The 17081-nt window shown below is 29.8% G+C and overlaps 2 protein-coding genes across 4 annotated transcripts; one reads left to right on the forward strand and one right to left on the reverse strand.

Annotated features, from left to right (window-relative positions):
• Positions 1-243: 243 nt before the first annotated feature.
• LOC131936463 (WD repeat-containing protein 70) lies at positions 244-8605 on the forward strand. 2 transcript variants are annotated; one of them, XM_059293468.1, is made up of 17 exons: positions 244-323; positions 1662-1750; positions 2877-2981; positions 3237-3751; positions 3960-4019; positions 4178-4311; positions 4402-4555; positions 4885-4961; positions 5070-5250; positions 5649-5748; positions 6220-6304; positions 6584-6722; positions 6928-7028; positions 7187-7266; positions 7378-7494; positions 7733-7901; positions 8445-8605. In XM_059293468.1, exons 2-17 carry the CDS (start codon positions 1702-1704, stop codon positions 8542-8544), a joined length of 2166 nt encoding a protein of 721 aa, XP_059149451.1. In that variant the 5' UTR covers positions 244-323; positions 1662-1701; the 3' UTR covers positions 8545-8605. The 2 variants fall into 2 exon arrangements, with proteins under 2 accessions (XP_059149451.1, XP_059149450.1); XM_059293467.1 differs by lacking the exon at positions 244-323 and adding an exon at positions 344-429.
• A 263-nt stretch (positions 8606-8868) lies between these two features.
• LOC131936464 (poly(A)-specific ribonuclease PNLDC1) lies at positions 8869-16995 on the reverse strand. Of its 2 annotated transcripts, XM_059293470.1 has the most exons (22): positions 16790-16995; positions 16306-16357; positions 15926-15999; positions 15434-15470; positions 15215-15290; positions 15028-15075; positions 14734-14828; positions 14170-14270; positions 13902-13981; positions 13659-13741; positions 12415-12475; positions 12080-12149; positions 11790-11875; positions 11424-11488; positions 11251-11321; positions 10392-10442; positions 10166-10208; positions 9960-10059; positions 9680-9769; positions 9478-9566; positions 9293-9391; positions 8869-9070 (listed from the first exon to the last, which is right to left on the reverse strand). In XM_059293470.1, the coding sequence occupies exons 1-22, from the start codon at positions 16866-16868 to the stop codon at positions 9004-9006; spliced, it is 1617 nt and encodes a 538-aa protein (XP_059149453.1). In that variant the 5' UTR covers positions 16869-16995; the 3' UTR covers positions 8869-9003. The 2 variants fall into 2 exon arrangements, with proteins under 2 accessions (XP_059149453.1, XP_059149454.1); XM_059293471.1 differs by lacking the exon at positions 8869-9070 and having other exon boundaries at positions 9289-9391.
• Positions 16996-17081: the final 86 nt, after the last annotated feature.

Below are 17081 nucleotides of genomic sequence, written 5' to 3' on the forward strand. Positions count from 1 at the left end.
GAAAATAACACAGACAAGACTTGAGTCTATTATTTCTCGATCTAGAGCAATTTTCATTAATTTATTATTGATTATTGTGACATAATTGTGACGGCCTGCCATTGTGCATATTGTATTTTATAAAATCTCTCATGAGTTTATGTATGTAACCTCTAGATCTACTCATTATTATAATTATCAATAAAATAATTTAGAAATGTAAAAGGCGATATGATACTATGAAAATGTAGATTTATAAAATATGTATTGTTTTGTTTACTGAAAAACGAATTAACTTTTATTTACATACTGAAAACTGATGGATTAATGATTAAATTAATATTGTAGGTTTAATTAAAATTAACTTTAAGTTTAAGAGATAAAATATTAATAAGTTTTTAAGTAACAAACTGCTTTATTTGGAGGGGGTTGACTGCCAGAAACAATGCTGTAGGCCTATAGTTTTTGGTAATCTATCATTTTGGATACGGGTAAAGGTAAAAGTAAAAAAATCCAAAATTCGCCCGCGGCTACCTCATTGTCTTAATTAGTCTTAATAGAAGTAGATCTAGATCTAGATCTATATGTGATATATATTTGTGTCAAATATTATAGATACATGAATAATAAACATAAATCAATGGCTAAATATATCAATATAAGCAAGAAATTAACTTTAAACAGAAGTGTTTGCGAGCAGGATTTGCTATAAAAAGCGGCTATCTGTAAGTTTAAGTTAGAGTGGCTTCCCCTGAATCTTGCGCTATAAGTTTACAATTTTAAAAAAGTAAACAAGATGGCTGCTATAGGAGTCGCCTGTTCTTCACATTACTAATCGAGGGCGATTTTACGTACCTAAAATGATAGATTACCAAACGTATGTAAAATCGCCCGAGACTAATAATGTGAAAAACAGGTGACTCCTTAAATTTTAATAATTAGGGGTCATCCATTTATGACGTCCACACGCGCAGGGGGGGGGGGTCTGAAAAAACTGACTTTTGTGGAGGCATATGGACTTTTATAAGGAAAAAAAGTGGATTTTTGTAGACTGGGGAGGGGGGGGGGGGGTCCAAAATCCAAAAAAGTTGTGGATGTCATAAATGGATGACCCCTTATTTCACATTTTGAGGAGAATTTATGTTTTGAAAAATACAAAGATGTTTCCTTGTTTTATTTATGTACCTGTTTTTAAACAACTGTAACTTTTCAGTAATAAATGAAGACTAGCCATGTTTCCAACAGATGCAACTATGCTCATTTACTATAGCAGCCATCTTGTTTATTAATTTTTTATTTTAAACTTATAGCACAAGATTCAGGGGAAGCCACTCTAACTTACAGTTGGCCGCTTTTTATATAGCAAATCCTGCTCGCAAACACTGCTGTTTAAAGTTAATTTCTTGCCTATATTGATATATTTATTATTTAGCCATTGATTTTAGTTTATTATTCATTTATCTATCATATTTGACACAAATCTATCACAATATACTTCTATTAAAGCCTTGACAATGAGGTAACTTTTTTGTACATTACTAGTCGCGGGCGATTTTACGTACCTAAAATGAAAGATTACCGACATTTCATTAGTGTTGAACTTTAAATTAAAAAACATTTCTAATTCTATTTTATTATACTAAAAAAAAACTCATAAACTCTGTTATTCTTTACTTTGATAGGCTATAGCCTATAATCAAGTATTCACATCCTAAGATTAAGATGAGTGGTATGGATTCAAATGATGAAACTTCAGTTAAAGCCGTTGAAGGTTTGTGTATTTAACAGTATTTCTATCAATTATTTTCCTGGTGCTTAACCCAATTATATAGTTAGTTTCACAAAATACATCACAGCAAACTGCAAATACTATTGCTTAAAGATTTTTCCAGCTTCTGTTTTCTAAGCTGTAATACAAGTTGTGACTGTGTTAATAAATGTTATTTTAAACTATTTAGCTTTTAGGCTGAATGATGTTACATGGTCCTTTCTGAAAACCCCACTTTCAATACTTTTGCAGCACTACTTTTTATTTTGATTCCTATAATTTATATTTAACCCTTTCAGCCTGCCAGGCCCTAAAAAACCGGCTTCAACATTAGGCATATATGTCCGAAAAGCCGGTTTTCCTGCCCGATGATCTAGCGTAATATTCCTAGCGACCGGTATACCATCTAATTAAATATAATTCGCGAAAGACTGACTAAAACTGTTCACATGTCTTTTTAGTGCGGGATTATGATTCTAAAAATAGATTTTAGGAAACGTGAAAGTGTTTACATTTCGTAGCAATGCCGCCGAAACGAAAAACTGAGCCACAGCCATCGACTTCAGCACATAAAGCTGGTGCAAAAGATGAAGCAAAAGACCGAAATATCAACAAAGAAGTAGAATATAGGCAATACAACTACTTATTGGTTCTGATGAAGAAGATAATATTCCTGGTCTGTATTGTGATGATAGTGACATTGAATTTGAGACTGAACACAGTGACATTGAAATTGACAGTGACAATGAAACTGTTCAAGTACGTTCGGATGCACGTGGTGCTTTAAAACTTCAGTCTCCTTGGTGTGTTGATAATAATTATGTGTTTGTTTTATAAACATTGTTCTGTTCATCCATTGTAAAAAAATATAGAATTTCAGAATCTTGCTGAATTGTTGTTTGATCCAGAGTCTGGATACCAAATTTGGTTTGATTATCTCAAACGGTTAAAAAGTTGTAGGCAAAGTTAGAAGCAGATAAGTGAAAATTGGTTTGGCCCTGGGAGCTCAGGAAATGGGAGAAATTAGGCCAGGGATGCCAGGGCTCAAAGGGTTAAAAAAAAATTAAAAATCTTGCTTTTGCTGAAATTGTCTATTGCTGATTTTTTTTTTTTTTTTGTAATAAAATAGATGACAAAAGTGCAAAGAAAGCAAGAACTTTTGACTTCATGGCCATGTTTAAAGAAGCTAGAGAATCTGCAAAGCAACGAACAGGACTTAATGTAATAACTAAAGGTAAATTATTAAACTGTAAAAGTTTAAATTTCATTGAACTAAAAAGCTTTAAATAATATCTTTTAAATAAATAGTTTCTAAATACTCTTAACAATAACACTAATTATAAATGAAAATAGATCATTGGATTAATTCAAATATATAGCAAAGTTTAATCTGGTTTTACCCTTTCTAATTAACACAAATAATATAAGTAGTGTGGTTGGGTTAGTATTAAATTCTGACTTACATGCTTAGCATCTATATTTTTTACAGAAACTGATTCTACAATAGACAGTGATGTTGCTTTACATATTAAAACAACCAAATCAGAAAATTTTAAGACAGAAAGCAAAGTACATGCTAAAATTAAGTCTAAAGATAATTCAGACAGTGAAGATGAAATTGGGCCACCAATTCCGTCTGGTTTTAAAGTTTTAAATAGATTGAAAAATTCAAATATTGAAAGTAAAAAAAATGTTGGAACTAAATCCAAAGACAGTTCAGACAGTGAAGATGAAATTGGACCTCCAATTCCATCTGGGTTTAAACCATTTAGTCAAGTAATTCTAAGTGATAATAGAAAAGAAAGCCAGTCCAGTGAAAAACCAAGTGACGATGAAGAATCAGATATTGGTCCTCCATTACCTCCTGGATTTAATCCAGTATTTGTGAAACCCACAAACAGTGATGATAAGATGAGAGTAACTAGTAAGGACTCAGATGGAGAAGATGATGATGGTGGAGAAGATGATGATGGTGAAGAAGATGATATTGCTGAAGATGATGAGGTATTAGTGTATAACTCTATGAAGTTAAAGTTTTAATAATATTTATGTTATTGTTTTTATAAATTGCATCTTTAAATCATAATTGTTGTATTTATTTTAAAATAAAGCATGCAATATTTTTTTTTATTTAAAAGAGAAAATAGATTTCTTTTATCTGAATTTTCTGATGTTACAATTTTAAAATTATCTCCCATTCTTAACAAAACAGAACCCTTTAAACAGGGTCCCCACAAGTCACGAAATTGTTCTGGATCATGGACAAAAAACAGTATGTGAAATAATCTATTCGATTTTTATGTACCATATAGTAAAAAGTATAATGTGTACATTTACAAAAATAACTGATTTATGTTTAAAATGATTAGAAATAAGTAAAAATTTTGCAGATATATTATTTATAGACCTTATTTTATTTATCCATTTAAGGTTTCGGCACTGGCTTTGGACCCATCAGGGGCGCGATTAGTTTCAGGAGGTTTTGATTTTGATGTCAAATTTTGGGACTTTGCTGGGATGGATTCCTCTTTAAAGTCTTTCCGATCTTTGAGGCCTTGTGAATGGTATGTTTGTACGGTTAAATTGGTAGTTTGCTGTACATCCTTTACAGCTTTGATTGTTTTAATATCTTTTCATTGTTACAATTTTTCCAGCCATCAGGTCAAAGGTTTAGAATACAGTACAACAGGAGATACTTTACTAGTTATAGGGGGTAATGCTCAAGCCAAAATTATTGACAGAGATGGATTTGAGGTGATGGAATGTGTAAAGGGAGATCAGTATCTAGTGGATATGGCTAGTACAAAGGTACTTGTGTTTGTAATTTATGTTCTAAATGATGTAAATAAATCATGAATTCTAAAAATTACATAAATAAATCATATAGGCCTATTTTTTACCATAGTTAAATTATAACTCATTGCCAGGGGGGCTTTGATCGCCTTTAGAATAATTATCATTGTTTTGTTTTCTTTACCATTAGTTTTCATGAATACCTAAACTAAAAAATCAATTCGTGTTTATTTCTTGAGCTATTACAAATATTACTTCCTGTATAGTTTTTCTTCTTAGAGTTCAGAAAAAAAGTAAAGTTTTCCTGCACTTCATAGTTTTAGTTTCTAATATTTGAACTTTAGGGTCACACAGCTGCTCTCAATAATGGATGCTGGAACCCAAAAGTTAGAGAAGAGTTTTTGACCTGTGCTAATGATTGGTAAGTCAAAGACTTTTTATAGCCATTGATTTCTTGGGAATTTTCATAGTTTAATGCCCACTTGTGAAAGTGTGTATTTCACCTTTTTTATTTCCTATATTTATCTAGCACGCTTCGCTTATGGGATGTAAATAAGCCTTTAAAACACAAGAATATTATCAAAACTAAAACATCTGGTGGACGCAAGACAGTGCCAACCTCTTGTACATACAGCAATGATGGACGTTATGTTGTAGCAGGCTGTAATGATGGTTCTATACAGTTATGGGACTACAACAAACATTCATTTGTAAATATTGTTAACTTTTATTTATCTTATACCAATAACAAAGGTGTTTTACACTATTCACCGTTTCATTGGGTATTTAGTCATCCAGAAACAGGGAAATATGTTAATTGATATATTTATGGTTATTTCTATAGTCTTACAGTATGCAGCTAATGAACAAGTCATAGGAACTTTTGTAATTTTATCGAGATACATGAAAATGAAACTGTTCGCATTTCATTTTTACTGACCATATAATGGTGAACAGAAGATTCGAAGTTTTTAGATGCTAAAATTTAGTACCTGTAAAATTTTCACTACCCGTAATATGATAAATGTTACAATATTTTTGTAGAAAGCTTACAATACATTCTAAGTTTATTTGTTTATGAAATGTTACTTGTACAAATTTTTTGCAGGTAAATGTTGCAATGCAAAACAAAACAGCACATTCAAATGGCTCAGATATCACATGTATTCGCTTTTCTTATGATAGTAGAATATTAGCATCACGAGGAGGTAAAGTTAATAATTAAATTTTTTTTTTTATTTTTAAAATAACCACAGGTGATTTTGTTAATAAAGTTCAATAATGCTTTAACACAGTTTACAAAATAAGCCAAATTTTATAGCATTTAGCTTATTAATTTTAATAGTAAAAGGTAATTTAAAATCATCATCATAACAGTTAAGTAAAAGTGAGCCATAAATCAGCCCTTAAATGGTCAATTTCTGATGAATATAGTTTAACAGCATGTTTGCAAATACCATTTAAATCTACTATGTGTTGATAAAAGAAATTTATGAGTCATTTTTTTATGTTAATAGAAAATTATGCACGAGTTCAAATACTGTTTCATAAAATCAACTGTGAGAGTTCTGATAAAGACTAAATTTGATAAATGTTGTTCCCACACTTAATGAGTGCAACAAATTGAATATGCCAAAATATAAAACTGCTGTAATATTTTCTGTTGCTATTATTACCAGGTGATGACACACTAAAGATCTGGGATATTCGAAAGTTCCAGAAACCACTACAAATTGCCAACAACTTACCAAATAATTTTCCAATGTAAGTTTTCTTTGATGATTCATGGAACACAGCTTACCTCCCCTTGCTTTACAATAGCAATTGATTTTTTTAAAAAATGTGATGAAGATTAATTTTATGCAGAATAAGTCACTGCATTGAAATAGAATTTTACTTTAATTGTTAATTGTACTTCTTGTCTCACACTAATCCATTACAAAATAATTTATTTCTAAAAAAGATGTGAGTCAAATGTAGAAAGTAGTGAAGTGTACAAGTAAAATGATGAAGAAAATTCTTTTTTCTTTTCATTGTTTTCAGGACAGACTGTGTATTCAGTCCTGATGACAAGTTAATTGTAACTGGAATATCTCTACGTAAAACTGAAACAGAAGGAAAATTAGTTTTTCTTGACAGGGAAAATTTGGAGATCGTCAAAGAAATGCATGTTTCAGAGTCTGTAAGTAAAAGATTAGTCAAATAGTGTTGTTTTATTGTTTTACGTTTTTTAAATGTTAATATAAACTCTATGAAACTGAATACTTAGAAAGGATTAAAATTAATTAATACTACTATTTAAATTAAGAGTTTGTTTCTTCTAAGAAATAGAAAGTGTGATTATAATTGTTAATAATTTTAAAAAGTACAATTTTTACATTTTATAGAGCACTGTGCGCTTTTTGTGGCACCCAAAATTGAATCAAATGGTTGTTGGCTGCGGAGATGGGCAGATTAAACTTTACTATGATCCAAACAAAAGTAACAGGTTTGTTGAGTAGTTTCCCTTTTTTTTAAAGTTTGAGAATTTACAATTCAAATACTAATTGTCCTTTGTTAATGCCATAGCAATTTATTCCCTTACCTTCCAAAAGCTTTAGCTTCAAAATAAGTTTTACCTTTAAGTTAACTATTTATCTTTTTTAGAGGTGCTATGTTGTGCATGGTTAAAAAGGAGAGAAAGGTCAAACAAGCAGAGATCGTGGCAGCACAGAATATTATCACACGTAAGTTTGCTCTTTGGTTTGTTAGAGTTATCCTCATTGTATTGAATTAATTGCATCCAAAAATGGTAAACTCCAATGCTTATCACTGTGTTAATGATTCTGTCCATCCAGCCTATGCTCTACCAATGTTCAGACAGGGGCGGCCAACTTCTACCAGAAAACATGAGGAGCGAGTTAGAAAAGATCCAGTTAAAAGTCACAGACCAGACTTGCCAGTGTCAGGGCCAGGTAATACTTTTTTGTTGGCCATTTGCTGGTTTAACAAAAGCCAAAAAAAATTCTCATCCAGTATTTTTTAATACTCCAACATGGCTGTCCAAATTTTAAAGGTCAAAATGGACAATTTTTGTATCCATGAAATTTTTTTGTTTTCTGCTGTTTTAAAAATACTGCACGTAATATTAAAATTATGCTTTAAGATGTCATGAATTTGTTTATCATCAATTTTAAAATACCTTTTGTGTAGGTACTGGAGGACGAGTTGGGGCAAAGGGTGCTACTCTATCACAGTATGTTGCCCAGCAGATTGTGTCAAGGAAACCAGATCCTTTTGAGAAAGATCCAAGAGCTGCTATTTTACGACATGCTAAAGAAGCAGCAGAGAATCCATACTGGATTGACCCTGCTTACAAGAAGTATGTCAGCCACCTTTTTTCTTTTCTTACAAAAACAATATTAAAATTAATTACTCTCATATAGTATACTTTTATTTTTTTTAAAAATGTATTTCCAAGGCCACAGCAAATGAAAAGACTATATAGGCAGCACAATAACATTTCTCCTTGCACGCCCAGTCCTGCATGCTAGCACCTAAAAGCTGCATAAAGGACTTCATTATAGTATTGAGCCATGTTTTAGCTTCATTGCTAGGGTTCTCTAACATTTTCAGGGTACTTTGCTCAAATATTCTACAACTTTCATCTTTCTTAAGTTAAAGTAAATACACAATAACCAAGAATTTTGTTTTCTATATTAACAATAGTTTTAAAACTTTATTTCTCAATATTTTTTCTGTATTTATAACAATTTACACTTAAAATCAACCTGCTGTAAACATTCTTGTTTAAAATAACATTCAAAGTATTAATACAAATAAAAATATGAACAACCATTGTTAGGTCTGTACAGATAAAAATAACAACTGATACTGAATTCCACTGTGTACTTTATATTTGCAGAACCCAACCAACCCCTGTGTTCAGACAGCCAGATGAAGATGACCATAAGAAAGATGAAGATGAGCCAGGACCAATTTGGAAAAAGAAGAAATTGCAATAATTTCTGTGCTGTAAACTATGAAATGTAAAAATAAAATGATGCCCTTCATAAAACATGAGAATGAATTGCCTTTTGCAAAAAGTCTGTAAAATTAATTTTATGGCAACAATATTCCAAGAATAGAAATTTAAGATTTAGTCATACTCTATTATATCCTTTACCTACATCCAGTAAATTTTAGAAACAATAAGATAGTGAGATGATCCACAAGAGTTACACTCATTGTTTTAACTTTTAAGAGTTTTGCTCTTTTGTTTGGGTTTAAAAGCAAGAAACAGTTTAAAAAATTTAGGCTGATAAAGGTTGTTTAGTTTTTTTTAAAATAACTGCTTTCAAACATGTGAAGCATGGTATGCACAGACTGAGTGAAATCATTATTTCATGCAAAACATATTGTAAGTGCTGGCTGAACGACGACATTAGGTCCAATAAAAATGGTGAAAATTGTTGAAGAATTGGCTACTTATCATTTGCTGTCGTCATAAGAATGAAAAGACACGTCCCAGTTGCTATTGCCAAGGACCCCCTGAAATAATAATCATGAAAACATTAAAATCTTAAGTTGTTGGGAAAACGCTCTCATATTTGGTAATCAACAGTGTTGTGGTAACAGGTAGTACCGTACAGTGCTAGGGTAATGTAGTTCTAGGTAATAAAGGTTTGGTTTCAAATATTATTTTGTTTGCCATTTTTCATGATAACAGACAGATGGTAGCTGAATAATGAGAATGGTTTTTTAAAAACTCACCAAAAAATTCCTTGACCAAGTGATGAATGATCCCAGAATCTGTACTTGGTAACCCTTATTGAATGATGGTTTTTAAATGCCTGAATGATGTCTTGAGCCCTATAAGTAATTTTTGTGTGTGTGTAAATTTTGTAATATTTATACACAGTACAATAAAAACCAAAATTATAACTAACAAAACTTACGTTAGAAAATTAGAAGTAGCCACAAGTGCCTGTCTTGTGTTCACAGTTTGAATGTCAACAGTGCCGTACAATGAAAACCAGGCTGCAAGCTTGTGAAAAATTTTTAATAACGTATTTGTGTTATATTAGGTTTTGGGTTAATTTTTAATTTTAAAAAAATGTTACTGTTATAAATACCAACCAAATTTAGCAATTCTAATACCTGTTGTGAAATTAGTTTCCCTCCTGGCAATATGGACTCAACATGAATTAAAGGTGGCCTCTGGCATGGGGGTTCTTCTCCATCTAACCTCTAGGAAATAATAAACACACATTTTTATTTTCTAAAATTAAAACAGAAAATTTACAAAATTTAATAAACATCAGAAGTAGTATCTTGAAATCCTACGATTAAGTCCTCTTTCCCTTTTAATGAAACACAAAATGTTTTCTGAATCTAACAATCTGCTAATATGGTTTTATCTTATCTCATTAAAACTTACTATATGGTTTACCATTGCCCTTATAATATTAATACAGTTCTTATATTTTTTCAAGCTCTGAAGGTAGTCTTTGAAAATGCAAGGTGCTGCATCCATGGCACTGTGAAGCAAAAATAATTCAATTTTAATTATTATTTTAGGACTATCTATTTAATAGCACACAGCGTAGGGAAAAGCTTTTTTTTTAAATTAAAATAAAAACTTACTCAATATTTCGGTAGTGAAGGAAATGGCTTAATCTAAGAAACACTGCAGGAAGAATATTAGGAAAATTTAATGCATTTTATAATTACCTTATACATGTAAATATGTTAGACAAAATTGGATGAAATAATTGTCTTTTAACATTATAATATTGATTATTGTGTTTTTAAAATGTAATAGAAACTGTGCTTTTTAAAATTAGCCAGAATTTTTTAAAATTTAACTTACCACAACCACACAAGTATGAGTCATAACCTGCATGGTGAGGTTTTTCTTCGTCTAAAGGATAAAAACTACTATTATAATAAACATATCAAAAAGGTAAATAGTTAAATGCAATAGACCAAAAGGGCAATAACTTTTCCTGCATCTAGTTGAGGGAAACAATTTAAAATATATACCATTTAGATCAAATAAGTTAAAAAATACTTTGTTTTACAAAATTTATTAGTTGTTTTTAAACATAGAGAAAATGTGTAGTTTTTTTAAAAAGTATTTTGTTTGTTTTTATCTGTTAGATGATTAAAACTGTTTTACCTCATCAGCGCAAGAAAACCATTAGGTTTTTTCTCCCATTACTAGAAGATTCTTCTCGCATTTAAATAGCTATAGTAATATTATAACCGGTTTTTCTTCCATTTAAGTATGTTATAGTAATATTTGAAGTTTCTTCCCCCATTTAAATATGCTCAAGTAATATTTGGTTTCTTCTCCCATTTCAATGTGCTAAGATAAAATGTATCTTTTCTTACTCTTTACTCTATTCTGCATAGTAAACTATAGCACTTTGATAAAAAGGAGACATATGTTCAAATTTAAAAGATCTTGATTGGAGATAACAGGGTTGACAGCAATAATCAACCTCCAACTAAAGTTTGTGAGAGACATTTAAATGGTATTTAAATTCATACTACCATCAATGGCATGTAAAACTATTACAGGGGATCATGTTGCATTAAACCTACCACCATTATATATAAGATTATTACTGGAGTTTATGGTATATTTAACCTAGAGTCATGAAAAACAAAACCAAACGGGGCATTCATATTTAAAAGTAGCATTCAAGATAAGATGAAGTTTTTACCTCCTGCGCCTGATTCATCTTCATCTTGAAGTATGGAGGGTTGGTGAATAGTTGCTAACAAAAAATGGGTGCTGCAAATTAAAAAAAAAATAACAAGTATTATTAAACTAGATTAGTTTTAAAATCAGTAAAAATGTGTAGCAAAAAATTAAAGCATTTAGATTGTACCTTACCTGCTGAGGTTGTGGTAAAGCTCCACTAAGCTGTTAGAGTTGTAGATTTCCAATGATTCTAATTGCTTATTTGATAATAAAAATAAATTAATCACAATGAGAATAAATGCTTACAACACCAAACATATTAACTGGCCATTATTTTTTGTGATCACGATAAAATGAGTTAAATAATAAAATGTTAAAACTATTTTGAATTGTTTACCAATAATTTAGGAAATCAGTGCAGTCAGAAAAGTGTTATCAAATGGACAGATGACAACAATTATTCAAGTAGAATTCAGTTTCATAGAAATAGTATTCAAAATTTAAAAGATTTTTCAACTGTGGATCCTGATTTTAAGTCAATTAAAAAATGTAACCAACCTTTTTCAAACAATAGTTCATGTGTTTGGTATCAAATATAACAGGAAATAATTTGTTGATTCCTTCTTTAAAGTCACGATAGCTCTCTATGAAGACAAAAAATAAAAATGTACATAGAAAATTAAAAATAAGGAGCACAAGTACAAAATACATAAGTCAGAAAAATTGTTTTGAATATTTTTTATCATACATTTTAAAAAGTATTTCTTAAGCACTTAATTTTAAATCTTTTAGCAAACTGGTATTTTTCTATGCATTTAATTTGTTCATGGGCTGTTAAAAGATCATACCTGGTAGAGGATTATAAAATTTGTCATACATAAACATGAGATCCATCAACAGGTTGTGCCCAACAATAGGCTAGAAAAAAATGTTTTAAATACATTATACAATAATAAATTCATAATAATATAAAATATATTCTATTCAAATTAACAATGAAACTGGAGAGTGACAATATTATTTTAGTTCTCTGCACCTTACTGCTTTCATTTTTCATTGTCTGATATTTATTCATTTTACTAATATGATTCAGCTGGAGTACATTTAAAAATAAAATTTTATTCCTACTATGATAATGTTATTTCTGGTAGAGTGTTACATTTAACTAATTACTTGAGTGTACCTTGTGAGATTTTTGAAGTAATCTAAATATTCTGGTGAACCCTAATAACTGCAAAACTTGCCTGAAAAACAAATGAGAATTACTTAAATCTTTCATTTTGATTTTATACAAACAAATGTAAGTAAATTAAATTCATTCAATAATTTAAAATTTCAGAGCAAACTTAATTCCTCAGTAAAACCTCAAAAATAACCCAATAATAGAAAATATTTTAAAATGGTGGATGCTTAATAATTAAGTTAATTTACAAGGATAAAAACAAAAAGACAATACACACTTAAAACTTGGGTTAAATTTTACATGAGAAGCCACTACAACTGCAAACAATAAACTGACCTAATGTTCTAAAAGGATCCTGTTCTTGTTAAGACAGGGTAAAATAATTTGATTTTCATGTAGTTAAGTTTTTTTAAATATCTTTGAGTTTCATCTAACAGCAACAGAAAACTCCTTTTTAAAATAAACCGGGTGTGATCTCCCCTAAACTTTCTCGAATTTTCTTATATAAAATAACAGGGGATGGGAACTCGGGCTATAGACATGATTTTTAATCCATTTTAAATACTTAAAGTTTTAAAAATAGAATAAAATCTCGTAGACAAATTTATTGCACACCAAGTGAACGCCAAATAAAAAAGTGCATAATAGTGCGCAATATTATTAGTACTTTAAAAATTTACATTAGTTTTTTGAGAAATCGGAAGTAGCGCAAAATTACTACTTCCGGTCAACGGAAATTACTCAAAATTTAACAGAAGGTAGAGAATTAGATCTTTTACTTACATGTGAAATTTCATTTATCTATATGAAATAGTACTCAAGTTATAGGCTTTTGAAAAATTCAAAGTAGAAAAAGTACCACTTCCGGTTATCGGAAATCGCTCAAAAGTTGATACGGATCTACGATTTTGATAAAATACTTATATATGAAATTTCATCAACCTAGCTGTAACGGTACTCAAGTTATCGTGTTTACACACTGACAGACAGACACACAGACATACGGACAGAATTGCAAAGCCCAGTTTTTCAGACTGGATTACGCATAAAACCTCTTAATTTTGATAAATCGGGATTGATAATTTTTGCCCGATTAAAATAAGTCCTCTATACTTCGGATGTGATGAAGGACTGAGGTGTGATACTGTGAAAATTGTTAAAATTTCAAGTGATTTTTGTGCACGATTACAATACTTTCTCTATACGTCGTATATACGAGAAAGTAAAAAATTACAGTTACTAACTTTCTTTTAAACTGTCTGTCTGACTCATGACTTTGCTTTTCAAGCAGATGCCTTTTAATGGAGTCCACATGCTCAACAACTATCTGAAACAGCAAAAAGTTTTAAGATAAAACGTAAGTGAAATTCTGTGAAAATAGATTATTGTGATAAGGAATGCTATAAAATATTGGGTTGAAAGAAAATTAAAATTTTGAAAATTATATGTCAAATATTTAATGTTTATTGTTCTATAAAATAAAGTACCTGATCAAACTGGTTTTTGTAAGTCCATATTTGAGAAAATCTCATCCTTAAATCAGAATGATAAATATATTCCTGGCTATCTGCAACGAGTTTTAAATTTTATACAAATAGAAAAAAGTATTCCATTTAATTTTATACTTCATTTTAATTGTCTATTATATTTAACATTAACTTTATTTGTGCTAATCACTATACATTAAATTGTAAATAGTATTTATTTCAAACTAAAACCATATATTTACAGAAACCAAATTTTAAAGCAAAATACCTTCACATTTGGTTAATGTTAAACTCTCTCCAATTTTACTGTTTGGGAGCCATGATGCCACCTTAGAGCAAAAACTCTGTATCTCTTTTTCATCAATAGTACTGCAGAGATATTACTATTAGCATTACATTAAATAATGGTAATAATCATGTATGAAAATTTAATAGAACATATATTATCACTTTATGGAACTTCAATTTATTGGTACTTTGTCAGCACCACACAGTGTGTGCATTGTGTATTATAGGACAGCATGGCCGAGGAGTAGAGCACCAGACTGCTTAACCAAAACTCTCTATTTTGGATGATGGGCTAAGTCCATGGAATATCTATGAGTCCACCCAACTCTGATGGTTACATGACTCATGTTAGGGAAAGTGGCTGGACCACACTATCCCTCCATATGCTGAGGTCACTTAAACAGGTGCCCCATGAACCGTAAGGTTCGAAAGCATACTCTACTTTTTTTTTACTTATTACTTTAATAATACTTAATAGTAAAGAATAATATTGTGCAAAAAACAAATCTAAATAAAGAAAAACAAGGTTTGAAACAACAAAAACCTGTTAATGCCTCCAAACAGAAGTCCACCATCGAGCTCTTCCCATACCACTTGTTCTTGAACATTATTTAAGTAAGGGATTCCTTCATAAAACCACTATGACATGCAAAAAGATAACTAAGTATTAACAGCACAAATCAGAACTATAATATTTTAAAGTCACAACTGCTTGCCTATCTTTACAAACTGCAGTCTCAATTCTAAAATGTAGTGGGTAAACCAGAAACTAATAACACAATGATATTTAGAAATGTTCATGACATAACTTACAAATGCAATTATGGAATTGACTTACCTTATTAAAATTAAACAGATGTTTGCAAAGAAACTGCAAGCTAGATGCCTGCACAAAAATGTGAATACATTTAACAACCCAGTTAAACAGTTTTATATATACTATAATATTCACTATTAATAACATTAACATAAAAGCATTTATTATACTACTAACTACATGAACTTTAAAATGTAGTTGTACAAACCTGCAGACAAAATCTTTGATCATTGGAACCAAAGGGTATGGGACATAGATAGAAATTGAATGTCTGAGAAAGATATCTGTAGATTATACAAATACATTACAGAAGGAAAGTTGTCTTGTAAAAATTATTAACATAAAAAATTACATGGATTTAAAAGTAAAGAAAAATAAAATTATCAAAAGGGTTAGGAAAAAAAAAATATGTGTAAATGTTACTTACTGGTTGTTTGTAATGTTTCGAGTAAAGGTTGTCAGACCTAGGAAAATAAAGCTAAATAAAATGGTTGTCCTTTTAGTGACAAAAAATTCTACAAAAACACTGAATTTGGTGGATTACAAGGCTAAATTTCTTAAAAAATAAAATAAATCCTCTCATTTTCTAAGACATTGGCCATGGTCAATCTAAGATGCAATTTAAACAAATAAAATGAAAAAACAATTTAGCAGAATTCAGTACTTTACAATATATATTATATAATGTTATCAGCGACTCTTTATTTAATACCATGGTTTTTTTTCCTTCCATTTTTAGCTGACATGATAAGTAAAAGTTAAAGAAACTCAAATTTTATTTTAAAAAGTACTTTGATGTATTTTCTTACATTTTAAAATGTCAAACCCGTCACTTTATTAATGATTAATGCATAAAAAAAAATTAAAAAATCAGTTTTAAAAATTATTTCATTAGAAATTAAATATCTGTAGAACCAACCTATCTGTGATAAGGTATATTTTTGAATACTTCTCTTCAGCTTTGCATATCGCTCTGTACTACTGTCAAACAAACTGCCAAAAATAAAAAATTCAACAATAATCCCTGCAGCAATAAACAAACACATGCAAAACTGACTGATCATACTCATTACAGACTGCTGATTTCCTTCATCCCTTTAAATTTTAAATGATCCTATAACATTTATTATCTCTTCATAGGATTTTAAGTTTTATGAAGCAAATTTTTTTAATTGATTAGTAAGACTGTCATTTGGATGAATTCTTTCTTTTTATTTTTGTATTAAATTTATTTAAACAGCCTTGATTAATGATTATGACAAAAAAATTTAATATAAAATAATTTAATAAATATCCTACCTGGGTTTGCTTCTTTCATCAAAATGAAGTCCTGTGAATTCAGCATCAATTGCTATTGAAAAAGAATGTTTTTAAAATGCTAAATTCTATACAAAAAATGCTCAGGGCTTAGGCCTACATTTTTAATTTTTTTTTAACTATTCCTCCAACCTGTCTAATACTATAGTAATAGTCTAGACTCTGGTAATAATTCACAATTGTTTATTGTCACAGGCAGATCCCCACTTTTAATTTAATCTAGGCCTGATTAATTTCTGCCCAGCCCCCCCCCCCCCCCTTTTTTTTAAATTAAATATCTAGTTCAAATTTAGTATTATATTATTATTAGGCCTATATTTATTTAGTATTACTTTCTAGAGTCTACTACTACTAGATCTACTAACTATTTCTTTTTCAATATTATTGTATAGGCCTATTAAATTATTAAATTAATAATTATCATAAATTAGAATCTATATTTTCTTAACTTATTAATATTTCTTACAAATAAAATCGGCCACTTTAATTGCATATTCAACTTTTGGATACACAATGTCGAAATTATCTCTGTTTACTTCAATCATTTTGAATAGTACATTAGATTATGAGCACCACTCAGATTTTAAATCTACTAGTAGATCTAGATTCTAGTCTAGATCTAGGATAATGGACTGTAAGTTCCTATTTATTTATTTCATTTTACTTATCAGACTCCTGATTTTAATTTTATGGTATTTCGTTAAATAAAAATTCCACTTTTTTATCTTTTCGATTTTGAGTAATCATTATTGACAACT

Source organism: Physella acuta, unplaced genomic scaffold (genome assembly GCF_028476545.2).
Source record: "Physella acuta isolate Inbredline_101_S28 unplaced genomic scaffold, ASM2847654v3 ptg000178l, whole genome shotgun sequence".
In the NCBI taxonomy this organism is placed as follows: domain Eukaryota; kingdom Metazoa; phylum Mollusca; class Gastropoda; family Physidae; genus Physella; species Physella acuta.

Bases quoted from the DNA above. Each gene is read 5' to 3' on its own strand.
- LOC131936463 (XM_059293468.1), top strand. From the start codon at position 1,702: ATGAGTGGTATGGATTCAAATGATGAAACTTCAGTTAAAGCCGTTGAA. The intron at 1,751-2,876 runs GTTTGTGTATTT...GTAATAAAATAG, and splicing joins TTCAGTTAAAGCCGTTGAAG to ATGACAAAAGTGCAAAGAAA. The intron at 7,029-7,186 runs GTTTGTTGAGTA...TATCTTTTTTAG, and splicing joins GATCCAAACAAAAGTAACAG to AGGTGCTATGTTGTGCATGG.
- LOC131936464 (XM_059293470.1), bottom strand. From the start codon at position 16,868: ATGATTGAAGTAAACAGAGATAATTTCGACATTGTGTATCCAAAAGTT. The intron at 15,291-15,433 runs GTAAGTAACATT...TATAATCTACAG, and splicing joins CGAAACATTACAAACAACCA to ATATCTTTCTCAGACATTCA. The intron at 10,209-10,391 runs GTAAGTTAAATT...TTCTTCCTGCAG, and splicing joins CTCATACTTGTGTGGTTGTG to TGTTTCTTAGATTAAGCCAT.